At 29.7% G+C, this 25,190-nt stretch overlaps 6 protein-coding genes across 15 annotated transcripts; 3 read left to right on the top strand and 3 right to left on the bottom strand.

The window, feature by feature from the left end:
- The first annotated feature begins 79 nt into the window (after window positions 1-79).
- Window positions 80-4,621, top strand: Sting (sting). Of its 2 annotated transcripts, XR_004690041.1 has the most exons (10): window positions 80-301; window positions 418-622; window positions 696-886; window positions 965-1,063; window positions 1,121-1,253; window positions 1,386-1,528; window positions 1,588-1,768; window positions 1,826-1,939; window positions 2,007-2,274; window positions 3,506-4,621. XR_004690041.1 is itself a non-coding variant. In XM_035078734.1 (9 exons), the coding sequence occupies exons 1-9, from the start codon at window positions 296-298 to the stop codon at window positions 2,084-2,086; spliced, it is 1,152 nt and encodes a 383-aa protein (XP_034934625.1). In that variant the 5' UTR covers window positions 80-295; the 3' UTR covers window positions 2,087-2,621. The 2 variants fall into 2 exon arrangements, 1 of the variants encoding a protein (XP_034934625.1); XM_035078734.1 differs by lacking the exon at window positions 3,506-4,621 and having other exon boundaries at window positions 2,007-2,621.
- An 89-nt stretch (window positions 4,622-4,710) lies between these two features.
- LOC118064272 (macoilin) lies at window positions 4,711-10,228 on the bottom strand. 3 transcript variants are annotated; one of them, XM_035078756.1, is made up of 10 exons: window positions 9,287-10,228; window positions 9,092-9,207; window positions 8,376-8,517; window positions 8,030-8,156; window positions 7,675-7,804; window positions 7,536-7,602; window positions 7,267-7,465; window positions 6,244-7,183; window positions 5,961-6,154; window positions 4,711-5,881 (listed from the first exon to the last, which is right to left on the bottom strand). In XM_035078756.1, the coding sequence occupies exons 2-10, from the start codon at window positions 9,169-9,171 to the stop codon at window positions 5,619-5,621; spliced, it is 2,142 nt and encodes a 713-aa protein (XP_034934647.1). In that variant the 5' UTR covers window positions 9,172-9,207; window positions 9,287-10,228; the 3' UTR covers window positions 4,711-5,618. The 3 variants fall into 3 exon arrangements, with proteins under 3 accessions (XP_034934647.1, XP_034934648.1, XP_034934649.1); XM_035078757.1 differs by having other exon boundaries at window positions 7,270-7,465; window positions 9,092-10,228; XM_035078758.1 differs by having other exon boundaries at window positions 7,267-7,411; window positions 9,092-10,228.
- A 136-nt stretch (window positions 10,229-10,364) lies between these two features.
- Window positions 10,365-12,728, bottom strand: Thor (eukaryotic translation initiation factor 4E binding protein thor). Of its 2 annotated transcripts, none has more exons than XM_035078766.1 (4): window positions 12,587-12,728; window positions 12,098-12,289; window positions 10,702-10,863; window positions 10,365-10,623 (listed from the first exon to the last, which is right to left on the bottom strand). In XM_035078766.1, exons 2-4 carry the CDS (start codon window positions 12,237-12,239, stop codon window positions 10,574-10,576), a joined length of 354 nt encoding a protein of 117 aa, XP_034934657.1. In that variant the 5' UTR covers window positions 12,240-12,289; window positions 12,587-12,728; the 3' UTR covers window positions 10,365-10,573. The 2 variants fall into 2 exon arrangements, with proteins under 2 accessions (XP_034934657.1, XP_034934658.1); XM_035078767.1 differs by lacking the exon at window positions 12,587-12,728 and adding an exon at window positions 12,371-12,510.
- On the top strand, window positions 12,641-14,673 carry LOC118064274 (S-formylglutathione hydrolase). 6 transcript variants are annotated; one of them, XM_035078763.1, is made up of 5 exons: window positions 12,641-12,772; window positions 13,522-13,554; window positions 13,649-13,719; window positions 13,799-14,173; window positions 14,246-14,673. In XM_035078763.1, the coding sequence occupies exons 3-5, from the start codon at window positions 13,649-13,651 to the stop codon at window positions 14,649-14,651; spliced, it is 852 nt and encodes a 283-aa protein (XP_034934654.1). In that variant the 5' UTR covers window positions 12,641-12,772; window positions 13,522-13,554; the 3' UTR covers window positions 14,652-14,673. The 6 variants fall into 6 exon arrangements, with proteins under 6 accessions (XP_034934654.1, XP_034934653.1, XP_034934655.1 ...); XM_035078762.1 differs by having other exon boundaries at window positions 12,647-12,779; XM_035078764.1 differs by having other exon boundaries at window positions 12,647-12,779; window positions 13,788-14,173.
- Window positions 14,674-14,722: 49 nt separating this feature from the next.
- rho-7 (rhomboid family intramembrane serine protease rho-7) lies at window positions 14,723-16,769 on the bottom strand. Its single transcript, XM_035078759.1, has 8 exons — window positions 16,525-16,769; window positions 16,217-16,403; window positions 16,027-16,128; window positions 15,795-15,960; window positions 15,483-15,703; window positions 15,308-15,409; window positions 15,116-15,213; window positions 14,723-15,044 (listed from the first exon to the last, which is right to left on the bottom strand). Exons 1-8 carry the CDS (start codon window positions 16,569-16,571, stop codon window positions 14,951-14,953), a joined length of 1,017 nt encoding a protein of 338 aa, XP_034934650.1. The 5' UTR covers window positions 16,572-16,769; the 3' UTR covers window positions 14,723-14,950.
- An 811-nt stretch (window positions 16,770-17,580) lies between these two features.
- kto (kohtalo) lies at window positions 17,581-25,159 on the top strand. The gene is made up of 4 exons (XM_035078752.1): window positions 17,581-17,809; window positions 18,087-18,706; window positions 18,794-24,741; window positions 24,860-25,159. Exons 2-4 carry the CDS (start codon window positions 18,160-18,162, stop codon window positions 25,055-25,057), a joined length of 6,693 nt encoding a protein of 2,230 aa, XP_034934643.1. The 5' UTR covers window positions 17,581-17,809; window positions 18,087-18,159; the 3' UTR covers window positions 25,058-25,159.
- The last annotated feature ends 31 nt before the right edge of the window (window positions 25,160-25,190 follow it).

Here is a 25,190-nt window from a genome sequence, read left to right as displayed (position 1 = left end):
GTATTTTATTTGTGTATACATGTGTTTGTGAATAGAAAAAGAAAAAACAATAGTATACTATTATTCAATTTATAATTTTAAAAGCGTTTATTATTCATAAAATTATAGAAATTAAAAAAAAAGAAATCTTTCTTTACCAAGGACATTTTCAAAATGGAGTAAATTCATTATTTCACAAGTTGTTTTTTATTTAGCAATATTATCAAATTTACTTTCTAACCTTAAAAACACTGATGGACCATTCAATATGTATTTATTGTTTTAGTTTTAAGGATATAAAAAATTTTAATAAGAAATGAATGTAAGTTTTATTAATTCTAAAATAATTTTAAAAAATCACTTTACTTGAGAAGATAATAAAAAAAATAAATCATGTTTCCAATATGTAATGGCAAAATAATTTTTGAATCGTTTTAGTATACAAATTTATTAACAACTAATGAATCAAAAGATGACGATATACACTTAATAAATAAAGATGATCGAACCTATGATGATGTCCCTAAACAATCAAGTAGTCTTTTGTACTACCTCTTTTTAAGTATTTTGCTAATAATTATAGCAGCAATTTGTATACGATTAGTATACAGAGATAGTTATTGGAAAGCTATTATACATATTTGTAAGTTTCATTTTTGATATAAATTATTGATTTATTTGAAATGTTAATATTACATGAAATGTTTATTTTATAGGGACTGTATTTGTCATATTTATCTTGACTTTGGCTACAGGTTCATTTGTTTCACGAATAGTAAATTGTTTGGCAGAACTAGAACACTTGAATACTAAATATGATGGTCAATTATATGCAATTTTGAAAGTAACATTTGATTTCAATTTGACATCAATAATAATAATCGTTTTATGTTGTTGTTCAATTGCTGTAAGTTTTGAAGTATGATTTTTATTTTTCTGACTGATATTTCATATTCTATTTGACTTATGATAAATATTTTTTCAGAATCAATTTAAGAGTATCAATAATTACATAGAATATTTCAATTTATCGAATCTATTGATTTCAATAGCAGCAATAATTTTATGTTATAATGTGGATTTGGTATGATTTGTAGACAGTAATATTCACCAAAAAATATTAATTCAGTTTTATTAACAGTTTGGATCTAAATCAACTACTTTTCGTACCATTGATGCCTTAGGAGGTGTAGATTATGGAACCGGAATGGCATATAGTTATTTTTACGGATATTTGAGAATAATTCTACCTCCAGACGGTTTACAAAATCCAGGTGAATTGTTTTAAATAAATTTTTTATTCCATTAATTTTATTCATAAATTCATCCTTACTTCATACATATAAGAAATATTTTTAAAAATTACAATAAAAACAATGATTTTATTTCCACTTTAATCTTTATAGGAATTCGCACAAAAATGGTAGATTATGAATCTCATCATAATGTGAAAATTCCAGTGAAAAAACTTTTTATTTTAATTCCTAAATCCGGTCATATTCCACCAGATTTAAAAGATGCATCAGATAATTGGTTGGAGGGAACAACTGTACGTAATATATTTTGTAAAAAAGTTATATTGATAAGATAATCTACTTCATTTCATAGAGTCTTACAAATGTTATTCGAGATAGAGCTGGTATAAAACGACGCTCTTATAAAAATACTGTTTATAAAATACATCCTGAAGGTGAAGATAGTAATCATAGACCAGTTTATATAACAGTAGAAGGAGCTACACCTATGTTGACGTTGAATGAAATAATAAAACACTCTCATAAACAAACAGGTAAATTTAAAAAAGATGTTTGAAGTAATTACTAGCACATTAACAAATATCTTTTAGAAATTTATAGGCATAGTCACAAAGAAATTGTTGCAGTATTTTATAAAACTCTTCAAGAATTATTAAATAGTGATCCGGATTGTCGTGATGTTTGTGAGCTGATTTATTACGATGGTATTATATATAAAAAATTAGACCAGTAAAAAAATTATTTTCAATTATTAATGAATTTTTGTTGCAGATTATCCTAATAATGAAAAAATCAATATTGGTAAACTTCTATTATATAAAATTCGGAAAAAAGCACCAGCGAGTTATTAAATTATTCAAATTAAAATGACAAATTTAGTTTTTAAAAGAGCTCAATATTCGATTTTAATAACGCTTGTGGTAAATAATCATTATATTCATATTTACAATGGCTGAAGACAATAATTTAAAGAAGAAAAATAATTATAAATATCAAAATTACGCAATGACTAAAGAAAAACAACCAGCTTATTTTTAAGGTATGTAGGTAATTGATAAGTATTAAAAAAAATCCTCGAAAAGTATTTTTTTTCTATGTATTTGATATTTCTATAATAATTTCATCGTTTTTGTATTTACTCTTTTATAATGACTTGACACATGTGAAGAGTAAAATACTTTTAAAACATCAAAAAAATAATTATCTTTATTTTACGCATACTTATTTTCATTACCAAGTCATTGCAAAAATTTGATTAAATTTCTAAAGTGCATTAGAAAATAGAGTTTGTAGAATACTACCATTTATGAGTAAATAATTTAATTCTATTACTTATATTCATTTTTTTTTCTCTTGTTAACAAAATGGCACTAGAGATGTTTCTTAACGCTATAAAAATTCAATTGAATTTTTGAATTTCTAAAATTGATATGTGCGGAATTAATATTCATTTCAGGAATTATTACATTGAATGGTAAAATAAATTATTCGTTTTACCACAAATTAAAGATTTTAAAAAAATGATTAATTACAATTCATTACACGGTTGTATTTTATCCATATTTTTTGTTCTTTATTATGTTTATTATTCTTTTAGAACCGTTATTCTCAGTAAATATTCATATTGCATAAATAATGCAATCGAGTACATAAAGACAGTTGTACAAATTAATCATCAGAAAATTTTTACAGAATCATTTTTATTATTTCAATTGAAATGTTATTTTTGTATAACATTACGATTTTTTGGGATGTAGACACTAGTATTTAATTAAATTGTTATTTTTTTTTATCTTTTAATATTTTTCCAAATGACAAATAAGTTCAAAAGTACTTGTGTACTAAAATATTTAAGAAAAACATGTTACAATATTTACATTTTTAAATATTCGATCCATTTTTATGCTTTTATGAAACTTACAAAGATATTTTAATTGATGTTTTTAGGTTTATTTTAGTTTAAATGAAGATTATTACATAAATGAATGTAGTATTAGTGAATAGTATAACAAATTATGTTCTTCAAAATTATGCAAAATAATTCAAAGGTTTGAAAGGATTTATTAATTAATTTTTTTGTAATGACAAAAATGTAGAATCATAAATAATTTATATGCGATGAATAAAAGCAGTTTAATAATGAAAATAAATAAAGACAGATGAAGTATAAATTACAAATTATTATGCGTATCTCATATTTTTAAACAGATCCTTTATGTCACTCTTGTTATTATAATTATCATTATTAGTATTAATGTTATATTTTTCAGTTATCATTAAACATCACACAATTCAAATTGTACATAAAATTTATACAACATAATACGCACGGCCAATTTAAGACCATTTGCGTGTCCAGTCACTGGATGTGAGATCAACATTGTGGCAAAACAAGTAATCATTATGTCATTTTTGTTTAAAATCAAATGCACAAGACAATACATTTCTTGGCATTATTAGTTAGTGTTTTGTGTCATTATACTTAAATCTAATTTCATTCTGTTTAATCTTAAATAAGTACGCAATAAGACATTGGAAGAACATAGTTGATGAGTTTATAATGATCACAATTAAATTAGCTCAACAAGAAGCTCGCTTTTTATTTAAAAAAGTAAAAAAACGGAAGCATATTCTTTTTAAATGTTACTCTTCCGTAACCTGACTGTTTTTTCATATATTATTTGTGCTATATAATTGGCACACTTCAAAATAAAGAAGAGATATGAAAGAGAAACCAAAGAAAAAATAAAAGAAAATAAATTTAAGTACTCATTATACATAAAGTTCGTAAATGGCGAATTTTCATTTAATAATAAAATATTGGGTTAAAAATATCACACAACATACACAATCGTGCATATTTTTTATTCTTTTTGTCAACGTATCGTTCATCTTCGCATTCTGTAATACTTATGATCATACATATTGTTCTTATTTGTATAATCATTAAGTAAAGTATGACTAAAAAATAATAGGAAAATTGTATAATTTTAATCTTATCCGTCAGACTTGTATGAAAATTAAACCAAGGCAAATGTAAATGTCATCACTAGTACATTTTCGGTCAGGTACAATGTTCATAATCGCTTATTAATTTTTTACAATCAAATAAATATTCAAATAAAAATATTACATTTACAAAACCCCATTAAATGATTTATGTTTGCATTTTTATATTAATGCCAATTATAATATCTAAAAGTAATTTAACTATAAATAAAGTGTAACAACCTTATAAAACGTGACTGTGGCACGCAAATACCCTTGCATTTTCAATTCTTTAAACGAAACCAAAATATAAAAATTGAAATTTCATAGTAATTAAAATATTTATAACATTTCATCATATCACCGATATATAAATTATTTATAAATAATCTTTATTAATCAATTTTAAATAATTTGTATGTAAGCACAAAATTAATCATTAAACTAAAATGTCTAGTAAAAATAAATAATTTTAAAATATCAGATGATCGAATAGGTATTTTTTGTTTAGAAAAAAATATTAATCTCATAGAAAAAAATAATCAATAAATTACTGTAATACTCAATTTTGTATAACTCTTTGTGCTCAAAAAAACAATTTTCCAAATGACTAGTTAATCACTAAATATCCTGCTCCTTCTAAATAATAAATTCATCTAATTACAAAAAAAAAACACTTCAAAAAGAATGCAAGGATAATAAGATGAACTCAGGAAAGTTTTTAAATGCGCTGAAGAGTTGTGATGTGAATGATAACCCGAAGTCATCATTTAACTGATTGGATCTAATGAATTTCCATTTTAGCAGTTGTTTGAATAACTAGAATGGATTGACTGGAGTTTTTTGATGAATAAAAATTTATTGAAAATGTAAATAATATTAATTTTTTGACGACAGTACACTCCACATGATGGACTAGCTTGGGTTTATGACTTTAAAAGAAAAAAAAATTACTCACATCCATAAATTTAAGCTTTCATTTTTTCATCTTGTGTTTCTGTCGTCTGTTTTTCTGCAAATCCTACGTACTGTGTTAATTAGACGTTCTGAGAGATTCAAATAAACAATTTCAGGTTTTACAAATATTAATTTATCAATTAAAATTTTAAAGAATTCAAATTTAATCATTGTTAAATAGTTATTATTTAATAAAAAGATAATTGTCCCAAAAATAATAGTCTAATTAACACAACCATACTCAAATATTCTTTATTTGTCGATGATAATATTTATGTAAAAGGTGGTCTGTTCAACAATTTTATATAAAACTAATTCAACTAATAACTTACATCTTTTTAAATTTCGGAAAAATTATACGACTTAAAAACAATTCCAAATAATGCTTACATAGACGTTGAGTCCTGTACCATAATGAAAAAGGAATTAGAAAGTTATTTAAGCCTCAGTCGAAGCAATGAGCGAACCTTTAGGCGTATAAGCCGTTGCATTTGGATCAAGATTTGACACAGTACATCCTGGACACGGACTTTCAGTTCCACGCAGTTTCGAATTACCAACACGGACGTCGTTACTAAGTCGCAATATCGATGCAGTACAAGTCGGTACTGAACTAAACGTATCCTGCGGCATAACAGCTAAATCTTGCGCTATTTTAGCTTTTAAAATTTCAATCTCTTTCTCTTGCGATTTAATGAGATCTAAATAAATACGTAACTTTTATTAATTAATCTCATTATTAACATAATAAATTTTTTTCTATTTTATCATCGTACTTACTTTCTCTTATTTCAAGCAGTCGTTTTGCTTCTCCGAGTGCAGAAAACAAGTCAAGTTTTATTCTTGTTTCCGCACTTAAACTATTTTCCAAGTGAGAATTTTTTTCTTGAAGAACAGTCAATGCATTCAACAGAATTTCGGTTTCACCATGATTATCTTTACAGTGTGTTGTTTCTTTTTCCAGTGATAAACATCTATAGATACAAAAAAATCCATCAATTATAAATATAAGACCATGCAGTTAATATACTTATAGTTTATATTAATATGACATAATTCTTACTTTTCTTCTTTGTTTCTTATTTCGCGTCTTAAATTTTTAAGATCTTGCTCCATCTGTCCCCTTCGACTTTTACAGGCATCAGTGCATTCTTGCCTAATTAGTGGAGGTGGTGGAGGAATTGCCGATCTAGCATCCTCTGCTACACGTCGAGCTCGTCTTTCAGAAACTAATGAAGCTTCGCGCGCATTACGTTGTCGACGTTCTTCAGCAATTCGTCGCTCCAGCGAAGATATCATCTGCTTGTCCAATTGGCGAGCCGTAGTTAGTCCCTGGAGTTTAGTTTGTAATTGATCATTATCATGCTGTAGTTGCTGCATATCATCTTTTGTTTGTCGTTCTTCAGAAAGTAAAGTATTTATCTGTGAACGAAGCTCCTGTTCAGTTTGTCGGCTTGATTGTAAATCTGCTTTCAAACGTTTTATATCTGTCTCAAGTTTTCGACAGATAATTAATCTTTGACAATATTCATCCTGTTGTTTTTGTTCTAATGTATCAGAAAAATTTTTAGATTGTCGACCTTTTCGCTCTCGTTGACTATTTATCGTCGTCGAATCACGATTTTCTTTTACGTGATTCCATTTTCCAGCAGAACCATTCAAATGTGATTTTATTGAATTATGAGAATTTCCTTTAATAGGTTTCTCTTTCTCTACTTCATTACTATCAACATCATTTACTGAGTTGACTTTTTCAATAAAATGGGCATCATTATGATGAGATATAGTTGTTCCATTACTATGAGCAAACCTCTTATCATTTTTATCACCTTGCGATGAATTACTAGAATTATGCGAATTATGCTTATGTTCATCTTTATCACTTTTATCAAACGATCTTCTGTGATTATTTTTAGTGGTAACATTTTGTGCTTGTGACGCGTGTGCGTCATGTGGTATACCACCATTCTGTATATTAGTATCTGTAGGAACACCACTATTTCCTAGTAATGAATAATTACAGTTAAAAGTTTATAGTTGCAAATGCCATAAAAAATATTTTAAACAATCAGAAATAAATACAAACTACCTCTACTTTTTTCAGGGCTTGGATTGTGCTGTGTATTTGGCCTTTGTGGCTGTGATTTTGAATTCTCTGTCGTTACAAGCAGAGATTGTGATTGTGACTGAAGTTGTGAGGAAACAGCCTGTTGCTCCACAGGCAATGCTTGCTGCAACAATTGCAAGTAGAACTCATTCTCCTTTGCCACGTCTTTTTGCTTTCTCTGTAGCAAAAATTATCATGACATTTCTTCTTAATTAAGTAAACCCTAAACTCATGTTATCTTTACTTACTTGTCTCATTCTGTAACCTACGTAGCTTTTAAAACCAAAACCCAATGTTACTACAGGATAACCAATGCTGAAAAATAAAAATTTTATCGTCAAGGGTAAAAGAGACGTTAGGATCATTAATATATTTTTAAATATATACCAATGAGCCGCAAAAGGCCTACAAAGGTCCAAATGAAACGGCATGTGGCGTAGATCACGCAATCGTATGGCAGCTTCTATGTAAAGAAACAGTAGCCACAACATCACAGTTGGCAAGCACACTCCTTTATCTGTAATTTTGTAAAAATGAATTTTCTGTTATTTATATTTTATAACATGTACATTAAACATAAATATCTTGAAAGTTTTTATGACTAAAATTGAAACAGTTATATGTAATTGCTAAAATTAATGTATTAATCTTTCAGGCATGTTATTAATGTTGAACAACTTTTTTTATATACATTTTGTTATTTATCATAGGAATGATTTTAATATTTTAAGAAAGATATTACCTGTGTGCCACACATATTGCACCCAAACATATGTACTGGCAGCGAAGAATAACCAATGAACCGGAATAAAAAAGAAGCAAATCATATCGGATGTAAGAGCGATACAAATAAAAAATACTGAAAAGGCCTGTAAATGAGATTTAATTTTAATGTCATCATTAATTGTATATGCATCAGTTATTGCTCTGACCCAATATGAAAATTAAATACTAATGATGTTATAATTATCTATGATCCAAAAACGTTAAAAAATGTTGCTGGTTAAATGTTGGCTGCGAATAGATAAGATTTACAGTTGGGTCAGCCAATGACTTTAGAAGAAAGGTCTATTAAAAGATCAACTTACCAAGCCTTGGTATTTAAAAGAATCGTAAACACTCCTGAGTAGTAGCCAGAATGGCCACAAAAATTCAAATCGAAACTCTAAAATAAAGTCTGCAAAAATCACCATGGCCCATAGTAGCAGAAACTTTAAGTAAAGTAACGTACTGAAAATGGTAAAAAAAATTAATTTCATCAACTTTCACTCACACATTTTTTGGCTAACAATTGAGTACTAATAATATTGAGTTGAATGTTTGTTACGTTAAACATATGAATAATAATGAATAATAATCAATAAATTATAATCTGCTCCAACATTCAATTGTTAAAAAAGAGCCAAACATGTAATGTAAAAGTCAGGTTATGGAATTTTTGAAGGTTTTTTCAAAGCAAATATAATAAGGATGTAAAGAACAAATATTTGTATAAATATAATTATTTGCTTAATTATTAAAAGTAATTGAAAAAAGATAGATATGTCAAAAGTACAAATGTGTGCATAAGGATTAAAATTGAGATAAGAAAATTTCAGGTGGTCAGGTTACGTGAAAGTACATGATGAATATCGTTAGGCTAGATAAGAATTATTATATACTGTGAAAGTAAAGAATGCTAAAACTTTTGAATGACATGAAGGATTTAAACTTATCCACATGGTGCATCAGAGAAATTTTGTGGTTATTTTAAGCAACGGCCATTATCATTTACACATATGGCAAACCTAAAAATATGTAATACCTTCCGTAGATTCCTTCGGTGATTTTGTTACGTTTTAAGGGCCTCCGGAGCTTGCCACACTCGGCATTTCTTCTCTTCATATTCCTCGGCACTTTACACACTACCAGCACGACGTTCTATCACAACGGCGGCGGTTAACAAAACATACAAAGAGGAAACAATTTTTAAAAAAATAATTTCATGTATAAACTTTACCACTAAATACACACGATGTATTCGATATTCTTCTTCTCTTTCTTTTATTTCTCTCTTTTTCTATCTGAGTCTCTATCTTTCTTTCTTGTTCTCACGACACTATCAATCTCTTTTGTTGTCATTCGTCTGTGGACAGATTCGAGGTCTTACGGCGAATCACCAAGCAGCTGATTGGTCCATCGCGAGACATGGCGCTAATCAACCTTTAATGATACTCTCGCTATTTCGCCTATTTTGTGTATTTTATATACAAATAGCCACTATCACTATCAATATTTATTTCATTTGTTTCTTTCTATTGAAACTCTTTGATTTATTTCATTATGATATTCACACATGTGTTAAACTTTTTCAAATTTATTTGAACTCGGCACAAGATACTTTCTCATCATAATCATTCATGTTTTCGAGTTTTATCGATCGTCTATATGCCCCTCGTTTATTCGCATCAGTTTTGTTGTCTTGACGGCTCTCTTCTCCCTCTCTTTCGCTCCCAACTGTACTAGAGGCTTTAGCGCCTGTGCACCCTTTCAATGCATTACACTTGCGTTGTAAGTGCATTCTTTATCTGTACTATCTTCAATCTATGTTTTTATCTACTTTCAATATGTTTCTGGTGTATAATTTCTTAGATTTTCCATGTTTTATTTAGATTTTAATTAAAAAAAATTTTGATAAATATTTTTGTTAATTAACAACTGTAAATTTCATTTCATCAATTTTGAATTATCAAAACTTCCCGCCTAAACTAATGTAGAGATAATCGGGTTTGATTGGCTTTTGTCGGCTGCTTTTGATCTTTGCAGCTGTTTAACTCATATATTTAATACTTGAGAGTATTAAATATATGGTTTAACTTCTCTACACCTCCAAGTAGAACAAGTCTTTCATTTATGAATCTATAATGACAACGATTTACAGTTGACTGTATGATCGTTGAAAATAGTGACCGAAAAGATGACGCTGTAGCCGCAGCGTAATAACAAGATATACATGTATAATCCCCTTTTTTAAAATTAAAAAACCGATTCATAAATAGAAATTAGATATAAAATTAAAGTAAGATTATAAACATCAATATTTTACAAAAAAAAGTCTTTCATATATTTTGAGGACATTATTATGATAAAATTCTTTTTTATCAAAAGTACATAAATATTTATGTCCAAGAATGTTCGCGGTATAATGAAATACGTCGCGAATGATGATATAGGATACATATGCATAATATTTTATGAAACTATAAAATATGAACACACTTTATAATCACATTTTAGTCGATCTTCATCACATATCCATTTCGAACTGTTCCGAAGTTTCTTCAATAATTGTAATATCTATAAAAAATGAAAAAATATTTATTTATAAAAAAGATAATATCAAAAATTGCATCTCTTTAAAGTCAAATAATAAACCTTTGGTTGATTGTTTGCCAGCAGTTCCATTTGTAGCTATTATTGTGGAAGCATTTTTGAGTAAATCTGTTGGAAAGGATGGCATATTTTTAGGTGGAGTCAGTGAAATTGGAGAATTTCTTAAATTCATTAAAAATGCACGTTCATACACGATTCTTGTACCTGAAAATCAAAATAATTTATTAATTCATCTGTATAAATATCAATCATAAAAATAACTTAAATTTTACAATTATCTCGCGAATTATATTACATATTAGTCTGAATTTCAATGAAATTGAATCAAATTTGTATATATCAATCAATTTAAAAATTTTTACTATCCATAGTTACCTCAATTTTTTAAAACAATAAATTTGTTGTATCATAAATATTTATAATTTTTAATATCAATTCCATAAGCTGTAAATATTGAAATGTCAATGATACGAAAAACAAAATGATACAGAAATAAAAAACAAAAAAGCTTGTACACAGATTCTTCAGATAACAAATTAAACAATTCGTTACTCACGTTTGTTATTCATAACTATTACTGATAAATAATTATTTATATGTCATTGATTAAATTAGATTGATAAGTATATAATCGAGGTAATGAAAAAATATGTATTATGCCAATGTCACCCGTTGTTTTGATCAGCTCAACAATTAAACGTTTTCACTAGTTGAAGGCCAACATTTATGAACATATTTACCTAGTTGCCACTATTTTTTTATGCCTACGATACTACCGAACAGAGTAAGAAAAAATACATGACCAAAGGTTAGTTATATTATGCAAGGGAGCAGCATAAGAAACTACGTAAACAAACGTAGTAATTATTTATAGTCTCAATATATACATTATATTTTTTCTAAAGTTTTTTTTACAGATAACAAAATTAATGAATCATAAATAACGATAACTTTTAATAATGGTTCTCCAGAGAAAAGAAGTCTTTTAATGAATATAATAACAATAATTTGTAATTACTAATAAAAATAGAAAAAATGATAAGTTTATAACTAAAAAATTATAAAATAAGCACAAAGAATTTTTTAATTTATTTCTCGAAAAAAAAACATTTCTCGATATTGCGAATGCTGAAATTATGCTCCATTGTTAATACACATCCATTATCAATTGAAGATAGTACGATGTAAATTATTTAATGATAAAATAAATTTAGAAAATATGGATTTTTTGTTTCCTTAAAAAAGAATTTATTAAAAAAGTTTCAATACAGAAGTTGATTTCCATTGTTCGAATATGTTATCAAATTAATACTAATTCAATCAATGTCTTATTAAAAAAAATACATTTTTTCTTTGTTTTAAAATTAAAATGAGCCGTAATAGTAAAAGCATTCACACAATAAAACAAAAATTTATGAAAAATGAAATAATTACTAACCTCCAGGTGTTGTAGAATACAAAGTACCACCAGGGGTAGATGAATAATCTACTGGTAATTGATTTGGATCATGAATAACAACCCTTTTAGATGGTATGTTTTGACTTTGAGTGACTTGACGTGCAATTGGTGATGCTGACATTTTATAAAGGTAATTAATTCGATTTCTTAAATTATGAAAATAGTTAACACCTAAAAAAACAAAAGAATAATGAATGAAAACTTATATAATTGTTGACAATTTATCAAAAACTGACAAAATTGAAATTGTACTTGAACAGAAAATAGGAGTAGAGTAGATGAAAATGAAACTGATGAAACAATTCTACTGCCAATGACTCAAAAGAGAGGGAGAGAAAAAAATGAAGATAAAACAGAAGAGTAAAAGATGGGAAAGTGGAGGGGAAAAGAACCAGACGTTTCTGATATTGTATGAGAGTTGCTGCGTAATTTTATGTGGGCGCAGACGTGACAAAACTTGTAACATACCCAAAAATCACTATTTTACAGCTGAAAACTATTCTAATCTTCAAAAGTAACTTTGTAATAGTTGTTTTTATAATTATGAGTGTTTCATTATTAATTTATAAGTACACTTTTGATCATTTCAATAGACAGAAATAAAAAAGACTTGAATTTTTTTTATTAAGTGAAGTGTTGTATCTTGTTTTAAAGGTATAACGTACGTACTGCCAACAATTTGATTAGCACAAGAGCATTTATATAGACATCAGGGGAAGTGTAAAAACAAAGGGTGGGGTTCAAAAAAAGCCAACACACCTCATGCTCATATTTATTTATCAGTCTATTAAAATTTTTTGCCGTTAATCTGAGAAAAATATTTATTTTAACAAATCTGTAATAATATTTAATTATGATTCATACTAAAATCTCTTATTAATCACTTATGAAGCTATAAAAATTTACATTTTTATCTATTCCAAAAAGTGCAAAAGTGTTCCGATAAAAACTTTAATATATTTATCTACATATACTATAAATATTGTTGACATACATCAATATCTTTGTTTTATCACATAAATGTCAAATTAAATAACCCACGTGGTTAACTACTTCTCATTGTTTAATTATATTTACAAAATTCTTTATTCTTTAGATGATTCAAATTTTATAACAAAATATTTACATTCAATTCAAGTTTTTGACGAAGTATTTTTTAATTCCTTCGTAAGTTATTGATTAATTATTATGTTTTGCAATTTTTACTATTTTTATTTGTAAACAATTTTTGTTATCGCTATATTTCTTATCGTGTTTATAGTTATGTAACTCTAAAAGATTATAAAACCACGTGCTTTTTGTGACGATTCAAAATTCATCACAAATAAGTTGTACTTTCTTATTTTTTCCATTTAATATTTCAATAAAATTTTGGTTCAATCATTACATTTTTACTTTTATAGGAGACAGTTAAAAGATTTGTTACAATAACAAAGGTAAAAAGTGGAAAAAATTTTTCCAATCAAAAATATATCTACTTAACCTATATTGATATTTTCTCCGTGCTTTATTATTTTTAATATTTTTCAGATGACTGATCTTACTGAAATTTCAAATAATAAATGTTTTGGAGGATGGCAGAAAGTGTTTTCTCATGAAAGGTACTAATAATCATAGTAACAATAATAATTTTAATTATGGTTAAAATGTTAATTGATCAGCAAAAAAGGTTAATTTCAGTTTGGAATTAAAATGCAAAATGAATTTTGGAGTATATTTACCGCCTCAAGCAGAAATAGAAAAAGTGCCAGTTATTTACTGGTTGTCAGGATTGACTTGTACTGAAATGAACTTCATTCAAAAAGCTGGTGCTCAAAAACATGCTGCAAAACATGGAGTTATTCTAGTTATTCCTGATACAAGTCCTCGAGGTGATGACATTCCTGATGATCCTGCATATGACTTTGGAAAAGGAGCAGGTTTTTTCGTTGATGCTATTCAAGAACCATGGAAAAAAAATTTCCGAATGTATAGTTACATTACCAAAGAATTACCAGAAATAATAAATAAGAATTTTCCAATTTTGGATGACAAACAATCTATAATGGGACACAGGTAGTTTTTATGTAAAAATATATTTCTAGAATTTTTCAAATATTTTAAAGTATCATAATTAATTTTCATCAGTATGGGAGGACATGGAGCGCTTATTTGTGCATTAAAAAATCCTGGAATGTATAAAACTGTCTCTGCGTTTGCACCAATTAGTAATCCGATTGAATGTGATTGGGGGAAAAAGGCATTTTCTGGTTATTTAGGAGATAGTGACGAAGATAAAAAGCTATGGAATGAATATGATGCAACTTGTCTAACTCAAAAATACTCGGGACCACCTTTACATATTTTAATTGACCAAGGAAAAGAGGACAACTTTTTACATCAACTAATGCCGAATAATTTACTAAATGCTTCTAAAAACTCTGGTTTAACATTAATAATGAGATACCAAGAAGGATACGATCACAGTTATTTCTTTGTATCAACATTTATCAAAGATCACATTGAGCATCATATGAAGTATCTAAAAATTTGAATTAAAAGTTTTCTTCTAACAATGAATACTTTTATATTACTTTTATTGATTTAAAATACGTAATTGATAAATAAAAAGTAAATATTTTTTATTTCAAAATTAGAATCAACATTTAATTATATTAATTATCACGATTGCCAATACGAAATAATATTGGTCAGAATTAATATATTAGTTGTCTTTTGTAGCCGTAGTTATGAAAGACAGATAATTGAAATCCTGACTTATGTTATTTCTTATTTTTATAGTTTAAGATTTTTAAAAATATCGTAAAAATTATTTCAGTTACCAACCAATGATTATGACCGAGGTGGTTCACGAATACTATGCCAAAAATTCAAAAATGGTTCACGTTTTTGCCATAAATTTCGATTTCCCCACTTTTGCCAAAATCTATAAAATAATCAAATGAGTATTTTCATATAAAATGATTAAAATTTTAAATAGATCATTGATCAACGTACAATCCCCAAAAAGCTCCACCTAAATGAGCTGCATGATCAAATATGCTCCATTTAAATAAACAGCCCATAATGTCGAACATGGCGAGACCTTTGATTCCCTAAAAATATATTATTCCAATTAAAATATTAACTTTTAATATCTAAATGTACTATGGATTACAAGTAAATACTCAAGTATCAAATATTACTTACATAAATAGCTTTAAAATTAAGCATTGGAAGAAAAGCTATACTAAGTCGAATGTCAGGATATTGAAGACAAATAAAACTAACCACTCCCATTATCGAGCCTGACTGGAAATAAAAAAATATTACGATTCTAGATTTATGAATATAAAATATATGGATTCAATTTTTTGTTTCTTACTGCACCAAGAGACAATCCTGGCCGTTTTGTAACTGTTTTATAAACTTGACTAAAGAAACTAGCAGTCATTCCACTAGTTAAATAAAGTGCTACAAATTGTTCTCTACCAAGAGTAGATACAGCTGCTGTACAAAAACTTTGTAATACATACATATTAACACTTAGATGTATTATTGAGATATGAGAAAACGTTGAGAAAAGCATAGGCCAACACAGATTACCTTTAATTAAAATCAAATTTCATAGTAATAGTATTTATAATTAATTTATACTATTATTTCTTTCAACTCTTAATTAACTTTCATCACTTACGACAAGCAGGGTTTGCACAAAAATAACGAATCATTGTGGTGTTAAGCACAGGGATTCTCCAAGCAAGAAATACCAGAATATTTAAAAAACAAATTGGTGCAAATACTCGCTGACCTTCGGTGAGATTTTGCCACCATTTTTCTAATTCTCCTCTCCATCCTATTTTCTGAAAATTAATTCATATTTGATCATCGTATATATTAAATAATATTATGGTTTCGTTTTTACGTACATTAATTCGTAATTGTTGATATCGATTGATCAGTTTATAAGTATGATCTCGAATTCGTTCATATTCCCAAATAGCAGCTCCGATATGAGCAGCACTTCCAATCTGAATAAATTTATAACAAAATACAAAAATATTCACCTATGTTTACAGGTAATTTATACAATTCTATATTTAAACTTTATAATTTTACTATTATAGTAAATCCAAAAGGTTTCCATAACCTTCGAACTGATGGAACCATTTCATTAATTACTAAACTGGAAATATTAGATTCTGCTTGATTAGAAGTATCCTTTAATCTTTTGAATCCTCTGCAGTTTTTCGGAGAATTAACAACATTTGTAAATGTCTTATAACAATTGATATTTTTTAACAGACTGAAATAGTTTACATATGAATATTGATAAACTTAAAAAATAATACATTTAAATATAATGAAACAATTTTATAATACATTTGATGAGAAAAAATATAATAAATACACAAAAATAAGGTTACCATCTTTCTGGACCAAAATTCAAATGAAATAATGTTCTAAATGCCATTGTGAATTATTTTAATAATCATAAAAATAAGTATTTTTCATGACATAGAAATTGATTACTTGGAGCTCATAAATTTGTAAATATTTATTTATATAATGTCCTATGACGTATTTTCAAACGCAAGTGTTTACTTGAAACCGAGAAAGAATATCATGTAATCCAACTATACCGAAAGAGTAGTCATACTGTTATGCTTGTTTTGAACCTAATAAGCTGTAATATCGTACTGAGTCACACTATTGCCCTCTTTTCAGTTAATGCAATAATTAATTACCTTACTAAAAGGAATAAAGAGTTCTAATTTTTACATTTGCAATACCAATATTATTATTCAAAAAATACTGGACAGTTAAATTAAAAATACATGAACTGTTTATCATCCATTATATGTATGCTTATCATAAATAGTAATAAGACTCAATACTTATAAACTGAGATAGATTTGTTTAGCTTAGTATAAGTAGTTTTCCTCCATCAACACCTTAAATAAAAAATAATGAATAATGATAAGTTTCTGAATCATAAAGAGAACTAAGCGTGAGAGTTGAATTATAATGAGTGGGGATGCAAAAATGCTGAAACTCTCTCTACGAAGAAACAAAGGAGATGTATTTGGACGAACAAATCGACTTCAGTCGTCAAATAGAGCACACAACTTAAAACTCAAACTTCTTGTTACAATTATTTTATTATCACCTTTTCATTCTTATCCTTTGAAAATTTCCCGCATCTTGAATCGATGCTTCAGCGTCGCTTGGTGGCGAAATGAACAACAGGACGCAACAAAGCAAATCCCAACACTAACTATACCAACAATGTACGTATACACATAATATACGTATATATTAATGCCTGTTTCTAATGAACGTCGAGAAACAAGTACATAGTATATACATATGTATGTGTCAAGATTAATACAGAGAAGACTTCTCTTCATTTTTTTATCATTTAACAAAAATTTTCCTCTAATTTTACAATTGATAAATATTAGTTTAAATCATAAAATAACATTTTACTTCTGCATCAATTACATAAAATTTTTAAAATAGTAGTATCATTTACCAACAGTTGATGCGGTGCAGTGTGTTTTCTCTTTCTACATGTGTATCAAGAATTCTTTTCTCTGTAAAATATATCAATTATGGCATCAATAGTGATGATTTTGGAAGTAATAATCCCCGTTATAAGTTGTTTTGCTTTGTAAGCATCTTAAAGTGTTCAAGTTAATCATGTGGATGGTAAGAAAAATGTGAATTTTAATAAAATGTGCATACTTTGTTTATAAACTGTTCAGTGATTAAGTTTTTTGGTATTTACTCTACAATTGTGAAGGTTGTTTCAAGGGTTATGATTAATAAATGTCAAAAAATGAATTGAAAAATAATTCGTACGAATATAGCTATTTTCAAAAATGTGTTTAGAAACAAAATTATTTGACTAATATAAAATTATTATCAATAAAACATTGAAAGTATAATTCATCAACTAGCTACAATATGAATTAATTGTTTTCAGACTTACCAAACGTTGCAAGAGACTTGACATACATCCTTGGGCTTCCTGGTGATATCTACATAACATCTAAACAATGATGGGTATATTGTACGAAAAAAGGCCCTTAAAAAAGCCTAGACTTGGTCCACCAGATGTTTATCCCCAGGAACCAAAACAAAAAGAAGATGAGTTAACATCTATAAATGTAAAACATGGCTTTGCAACTATGCCTCAACTTTCTGATGAATTTGGAACAGCACGACACTGCAATGTTACTGCTGCTAAAGTTGGTTCATATTTCAATGCTATTCTCGCCAAAAAAGAAGAGCTGGCTACAATGCCAGACACAGGAAGAAAACGACAACAAATTAATACAAAAGACGGTTTCATTCCTGTTACTGCAAGAACAAAGACTGGTATTGAAGCTTGGTTCAAAGATCTTTCTGGTTGCAGTAAACCTCTGATACAACTAGCCAAACGTGCTCCAAATTTTAATAAAAAAGAAGAAATATTTATGATGCTTTCTGAATATCAAGTTCCAATGTTAAGGGCTGCTTGGTTTATAAAATTGAGTTCTGCATATACAGTCGCAGTTTCGGAAGCTAAAATAAAAAAGAGACAACTGCCAGATCCTACCACAGGTAAGAATTTCAATAGAGGTAATTAGTCAATTTTATTTTTATTGTATATATTTTTTAATTAATAGTTTGTCGATACTTTTTTTGTAGAATGGACAGGAACTCTGATTAAGTTCTTAAGAGATCAGTTATCGAAAATTCAAGATTATTATACATTAGGCAATCAAATAAATATAAGTAATCACACATCAAGTATCAATGGAACTTGTAATTCTTCTAATGTCAATACCAATCCAAGTATCATAAACATTAGTAACAGTACAAGCAATGGCATAAATTCCTTATCATCCTCAACACCAAATTCAAACTCAATTACCACTTTAATGACGGAAGAACAAAAAATAGCATTGAAACAGTGGCACTATTGTATTCAGTTAGCAAAATATATGTTTGAAGAAGGACTATTAGATCGTCAAGAGTTACTTCAATGGATACTAGATTTATTAGATAAACTTCGAACAAATCCTTCTGATGATGGAATTTTGAAATTACTCCTTCCTTTAGTTCTTCAATATTTAGAAGAATTTGTTCAGTCAGAATTATTAGCTCGAAAATTGGCATATCTCTGCTGTAAAAAATTAGCACATATGTTAAGTAACGTTGATACTAATATTATTTCTCAAAATCCTTCAATATTGCCTCCAATTAGAACTGAAATTAATGGAACTAAAGAACCAACAGCTCCTCAACCAATTCCAAATGCTTTAACGACAGCATTCAATGATTATTTAAGCTGTCCACATCATCGGGACGTAATTTATGGATTATCGGTAATAATTCAAGTGATAACTCTTGAATGTCCAACTGCACTTGTTTGGAACAGTGTTGGAGAAGGGAAAGCGCCTTCAGTATTGAATGGATCTCCATTGGATTATCTTTCATGTCCTCCAGCAGCTCTACCTTGTCCACCAGCGAGTGCGGCTAGTCCTACAATGAATCAGTTGAAAATTGCCCAAGAAAATATTCGTGCTCGTTCGCAAGCTGCTGAAGGCCGTTGGTCCTGTGATAAATGGCAGCAAAGTAGTGCTGGCATGACTACTACTAAAGTTTTAAGCGCTTTAGATGCTCTTGATCGTCATAATTTCGGTAAAATGGATGGAGCAAATTCTTTGGATACTCTTTATGTTAAAATATTTACTCCATCTTCTAAAGAAACTACGAGTGAGAGAGAAACATCGAAAACTGAATATACACCTCAACAAGATTCTGCAGTAGTAGATATTTTGTGTCAATGGGCAGTCAGTGCTGAAAGATGGGGTGAACATCGGGCTATGGCAGTTGCTAAACTTTTGGAAAAAAGGCAAGCTGAAGTTACTGGAGAAAACAATGATAACGATGATAAAGACAGTGTTTGTAGTAATGGAATTCCTCCTAGCCTTCCAATATTCCAACCTCTTTTGATGAAATTTCTTGATACTGATGCACCTATTCAAGATAATTCAACATCACAAACTAAAGCTCAATTTACTAATCTCGTTCATTTATTTTCTGAGCTCATCAGACATGATGTTTTTTCTCATGATGCGTATATGTGTACATTAATTTCTCGTGGGGATTTAATTCAAGGCCCAGCTGCAAGTAAGCCAGGAACTCCAAGTAACAGAGAACCAATTGATGAAGATAGTTTATTTCCAGGAATTGATTTAAAACCTGCTAAACTAGAACCGGATCATGGAAGAGGTATGGACTATGATGATAGCAAGATCGATGACGATTTGGATAAATTATTACAGCACATTAAAGAAGATCAACAGAATAGTATGGATGCTCCCGATAGTCCGAAAGATGATGCTCTTGGAGGTCATGGACATGAAACATTAGAATCTAGAGCTCCAACCAGTCCTAGTAGACATCTTTTATATACCACACATTTTCCTCTTCCACAAGATGAAGCTTGCAGTCAACATGATTGTAATCAACGACATGTTTTACTTTATGGAGTCGGAAAAGTTCGAGATGAAGCTCGACATGTTGTTAAAAAAATGACTAAAGAAATATGTAAATTATTTGGAAAAAAATTTAGTATTGACGTAGCTGAGGGTGGTAAAGTAAAAAAACATTCAAGAAATGAATTTAATTTTGAAGCCGTTACACAAAAATTTCAAAATCTTAGTTATTTTGATCAACATGTTGTAACATGGCAATGTGCTACACAAGTAATTGAAATGTTAAATTCATTTGCGCTTTCTGGATCATCTTATTTACCAGTTCAAGAACATGTAGCTTTTCTTTTTGATTTGATGGAACTTGCACTGAATATTTATGGACTTATCGATGTGTGTATTCAAATTTTAAAAGAACTTCCGGAAGTAGAGACACAATTAGCTACAAGGAACAGTCAATTAGTAAGAAGTTATACTACAAGTTTAAGTTTATATGTTGTGGGTGTTCTTCGAAGATATCATTATTGTCTTCTTCTTTCACCAGAACAAACAATAGCAGTTTTTGATCTTCTATGTAAAGTTGTAAAGCATGTCTCTAATCCAAGTGATTGTAGTTCGGCGGAACGATGCATTTTAGCATATTTATATGATTTATACACTTCGTGTTCTCTTTTAAAGACTAAACCTCATGGAGTAGAAGCTTTCAGTAATGCTTATCCAAAAATAAGAGCTGCTTTATATACATCTGTGCAGCCAACGCCATCAAATCATAGTTACAATCCTCAATTTATGATTGATGTTTTTAATAGTCCACGAAGAGGAGGAAAGATTGAACCACAATGGGCACGATCTCTTAACGAAAATCCAGCAAATCGATACAGTTTTGTTTGCAATGCAATTGTGGCAGTTTGCAGTGAATCCGACAATGATAAACTCAATGACATAGCTATTACATGTGCAGAACTTACTGCTTGTTGTAATGCCCTTAGTGCTGAATGGTTAGGAGTTTTAACAGCTTTATGCTGTTCATCAAATAGTTCTCCTTATTATGTTGATGTTTTAAATAAAGTTGATGTTCAAGATTTGAGTATTCACAATTCACTTGCTGTTTTCACGTCAATATTGATTGCAAGACATTGTTTCTCTCTTGAAGATTTTGTTGTGCACATTGCATTACCATCACTAGTGAAAGCCTGTAATGAAGGTAGAGGTGATGCAGATACTGATGCAGAATCTCGAGGAAGATTAACTTGTCATTTATTACTACGACTTTTCAAAACTGTTGAATGCCCTCAACCAGCTTTGTACTCTGTTAGTACTAGCCCTCATCCACTTCCTACTGGCAATCCTCGAGGATATAACATCAAACTCAGTTGTGATCGTCATCTTTTAGCAGCTGCTCATAATAATATTCCTGTAGGACCTGTTTTGGCAGTGTTAAAGGCAATATTAGTTGTTGGAGATGCTACAGCTGGTAAACAACCACCAAAAAAACCAGATATTCCAATGGTACATTCAGGAAAAGGTAGTGGACCTGCGAGTGTTGGTGGAAGTGCGAGTGAATTATCTATTAGTCATATTCTTGGCACTAGTGATATTCTTGGTAGCAATGATGATTTAGGATTAGATTTAGCCATGTCTTCATCAAGTAGCAGTGCAGGAATGGGTACTGAAAATGTTAAAGGGCTTTCAGATTTTGCTCAACATGTTTTAAGACAAATTTGTAGTCAAGAATGGGTTTTAGAAAGATGCTTACAAAATCCTGAAGAATTATGTCATCCTGAAATGTTATTAGACAGTATGTTAACTCCAAGACAAGCCCAAAGACTACTTCACATGATTTGTTATCCAGATACACCTTTAGACGCTTTCCATGATCAGCGAACACACATTACTAATATTTTAGAAAACCTTGAACAATGGAGTTTGAGAATGTCTTGGCTCGATCTTCAATTGATGTATAAACAATTTACTCCTGGATCAAGTGATTTGTCTCAATGGCTTGATATGGTTGCAAAAGCCGCTATTGACGTATTCCAATTGAATACTTTAACACATAAATCAGATAAAAAATCTGGATCAATTTGGCTTGTAGCACCATTAGTTTCAAAATTACCAAGTGCTGTACAAGGACGAGTTTTGAAAGTTGCTGGACAAGTGCTTGAATCAGGCAACTGGTCCAAAACTGCTGGGCGTGAAAGAGGAAGACTTAAATCACCGTCATTATTTAATCATCAACCTTTTCTATCTTTAGTACTCACATGTCTTAAAGGTCAAGATGACCAAAGAGAAGGTTTATTAACTTCATTACATTCACAATTATCCCAATTTTTAAATACTAGTAAAGAAGAAAAAGATATTGCTTCGGAAGATCCGAAAACTAGGGAAGTACTACAAGATGCTCTTCAATTGAGATTCAGTCTTGTTGGTGGCGTTTTCGATACAATTCAAAGAAACACAACAGTAACAACAGATTGGGCAATTTTATTAGTTCAGTTAGTGAGCTATGGAGTTATAGATTTAAATAATAATTCTGAATTATTTACTATTGTTATAGACATGTTAGCAACACTCATACATTCCACCTTAGTGTCAGATTCTCAATCAGAAAAAGATGAGAATAGAAAACATTATCAAAATTTGATGAAAAAATTAAAGAAAGAGCTTGGCGACAGAAATTCTCCAAGTATTCAATATGTGAGACAACTGTTACCTTTACCTAAGCTTACGATGGAAGTGATAACTTGTGAACCAGTTGGATGTTTAACAGACACTAAAGGTAATAAAATAGCAGGTTTTGATAGCATTGATAAAAAACAAGGTATGCAAGTTTGTGATTCTCAACGAGTATCAGCTTGGGAATTACTTGAAGGTCATAAAAATCCAGCGCCATTATCGTGGGCTTGGTTCCGAGCAGTAAAAATGGAAAGAAAACCTTTGACTTATCAAAATGCTCATAAATTAATTAAGTATCATACTCATTGTCAGTTGAGACCTGCAAGTTATTATTTAGAACCACCACCATTGCCTCCAGAAGACTTGGAACCAGATAAAAAAGAAATTGAAACTGGAAAAGCTGATACTCCAATGAGTGTTGACTCCCCAAGTAGATTAGGTCCTGGAAGTGTTGGTCCTGGTTTAAATATTGGTACTGGAAAGGGTAAAGCAATGAAGGCGCCTAGACAAAGACACAGGAGAAATAAAAGCGGTGCTGCTACTCCTACTGCTCCTGTTCCTCAACCGATGCAACCGGGACAAGCAAATATACCCCCAATGCAACAAATGGCTTATGGTAATCAACAACCACAAGTACCTCAACAATCTGGAATGTTTCCTGGGCAAGCACCTCAACCTCAACAACAATGGTATCCGAATCAACAGGGTCCTGCACCGCCTCAACAATATGGATATGGTCAACAATTACCTCCAACTCAAGTTAGTGGACCCAGATATGAACGTCCAGGAATCAATAATCAATCAAAACAAGCTCTCTCTAATATGTTGAGAATGAGACTACCTTCAAATCAATTTATGGGCAATCAACAACAACCGACTGCTTCAGTTGCTGGTCCTGGAGCATTCCAAGGAATACAAAGGCAACAATTCATACGTCAACAATTACGAGCTCAACATGGTGGGCCAGGAATGAATCCACAGCAAGGAATTTTTGCACCTCAACAACAACAAAGTATGTATGCAGGAATGCAACAAGGAATGAATCAAAATTACGCTGGATATGGAGGTCAACAACTGATTTCTCAACAACAACAACAGGCTCAACAGCAACAAACTCAACAACAACAAGCACAACAGCAGCAACAACAGCAAATGCTTCAACAACAAGCTCAACAACAAGTTCAACAGCAAGGTTTAATGAGTCAACAACAGAATTTAATGTTCCAAAATCAGCAGCAGATTATAGGAGCACAGAGAGGACAACAAGATTATATGCAACAGCAAAGAATGCAAGCGGGTGCCGGACCAAGACCAGCTTATCTTCAAGCCCCAAATGTTACAATGAATACTATGGGTCCAATGGCTGGTGGAGTTCAAAATCAACCTGCTCCACCATATAGACAAACTGCAGGAAAGCCTACTGCTGTAGGAGTAAGTGCTGGAGGTGTAGGATTACAAACAAATCAACAATTTCAACAAGTAAGATATTTAATTAATTATCATTGTATAAATTTACTTTCTAGACTAGAATAAAATATATGAATATAATGTTATCGTGAACAATTATTTATGATCGTATTACGTTGGAATATTTTAGGCCATGAATCAGCAACGTATGCGTCAACAAATGTTGGCAATGCAGCAGCAACAAGTTCAACAGCAAGCACAACAAGTTCAGCAACAACAAACTGGCAACAATGGTCAACAACCTACGCCTCAATTAGTTGCTCATCTTCAAAGGCATCTTGGTCAACCATCCCAGCATCCTTATCCACATCAACCACCGCCGTATTGATATATGAGCATGATTAGGTATTATTTATACGGCATTTATATGAAAACATTTATGATATTGTTTTCTACCCTTCCATTTTTAGGTAATGTAAAATATGAATATGTAGATTTAATTTATTGGCAATATGCATATG

Source organism: Chelonus insularis, unplaced genomic scaffold (genome assembly GCF_013357705.1).
Source record: "Chelonus insularis isolate UGA/USDA-ARS -01 unplaced genomic scaffold, ASM1335770v1 contig_179_pilon, whole genome shotgun sequence".
Classification (NCBI taxonomy): Eukaryota; Metazoa; Arthropoda; class Insecta; order Hymenoptera; family Braconidae; genus Chelonus; species Chelonus insularis.
Note: the sequence above shows the minus strand (reverse complement) of the source record. Positions and strands in the feature narration are given on the sequence as shown.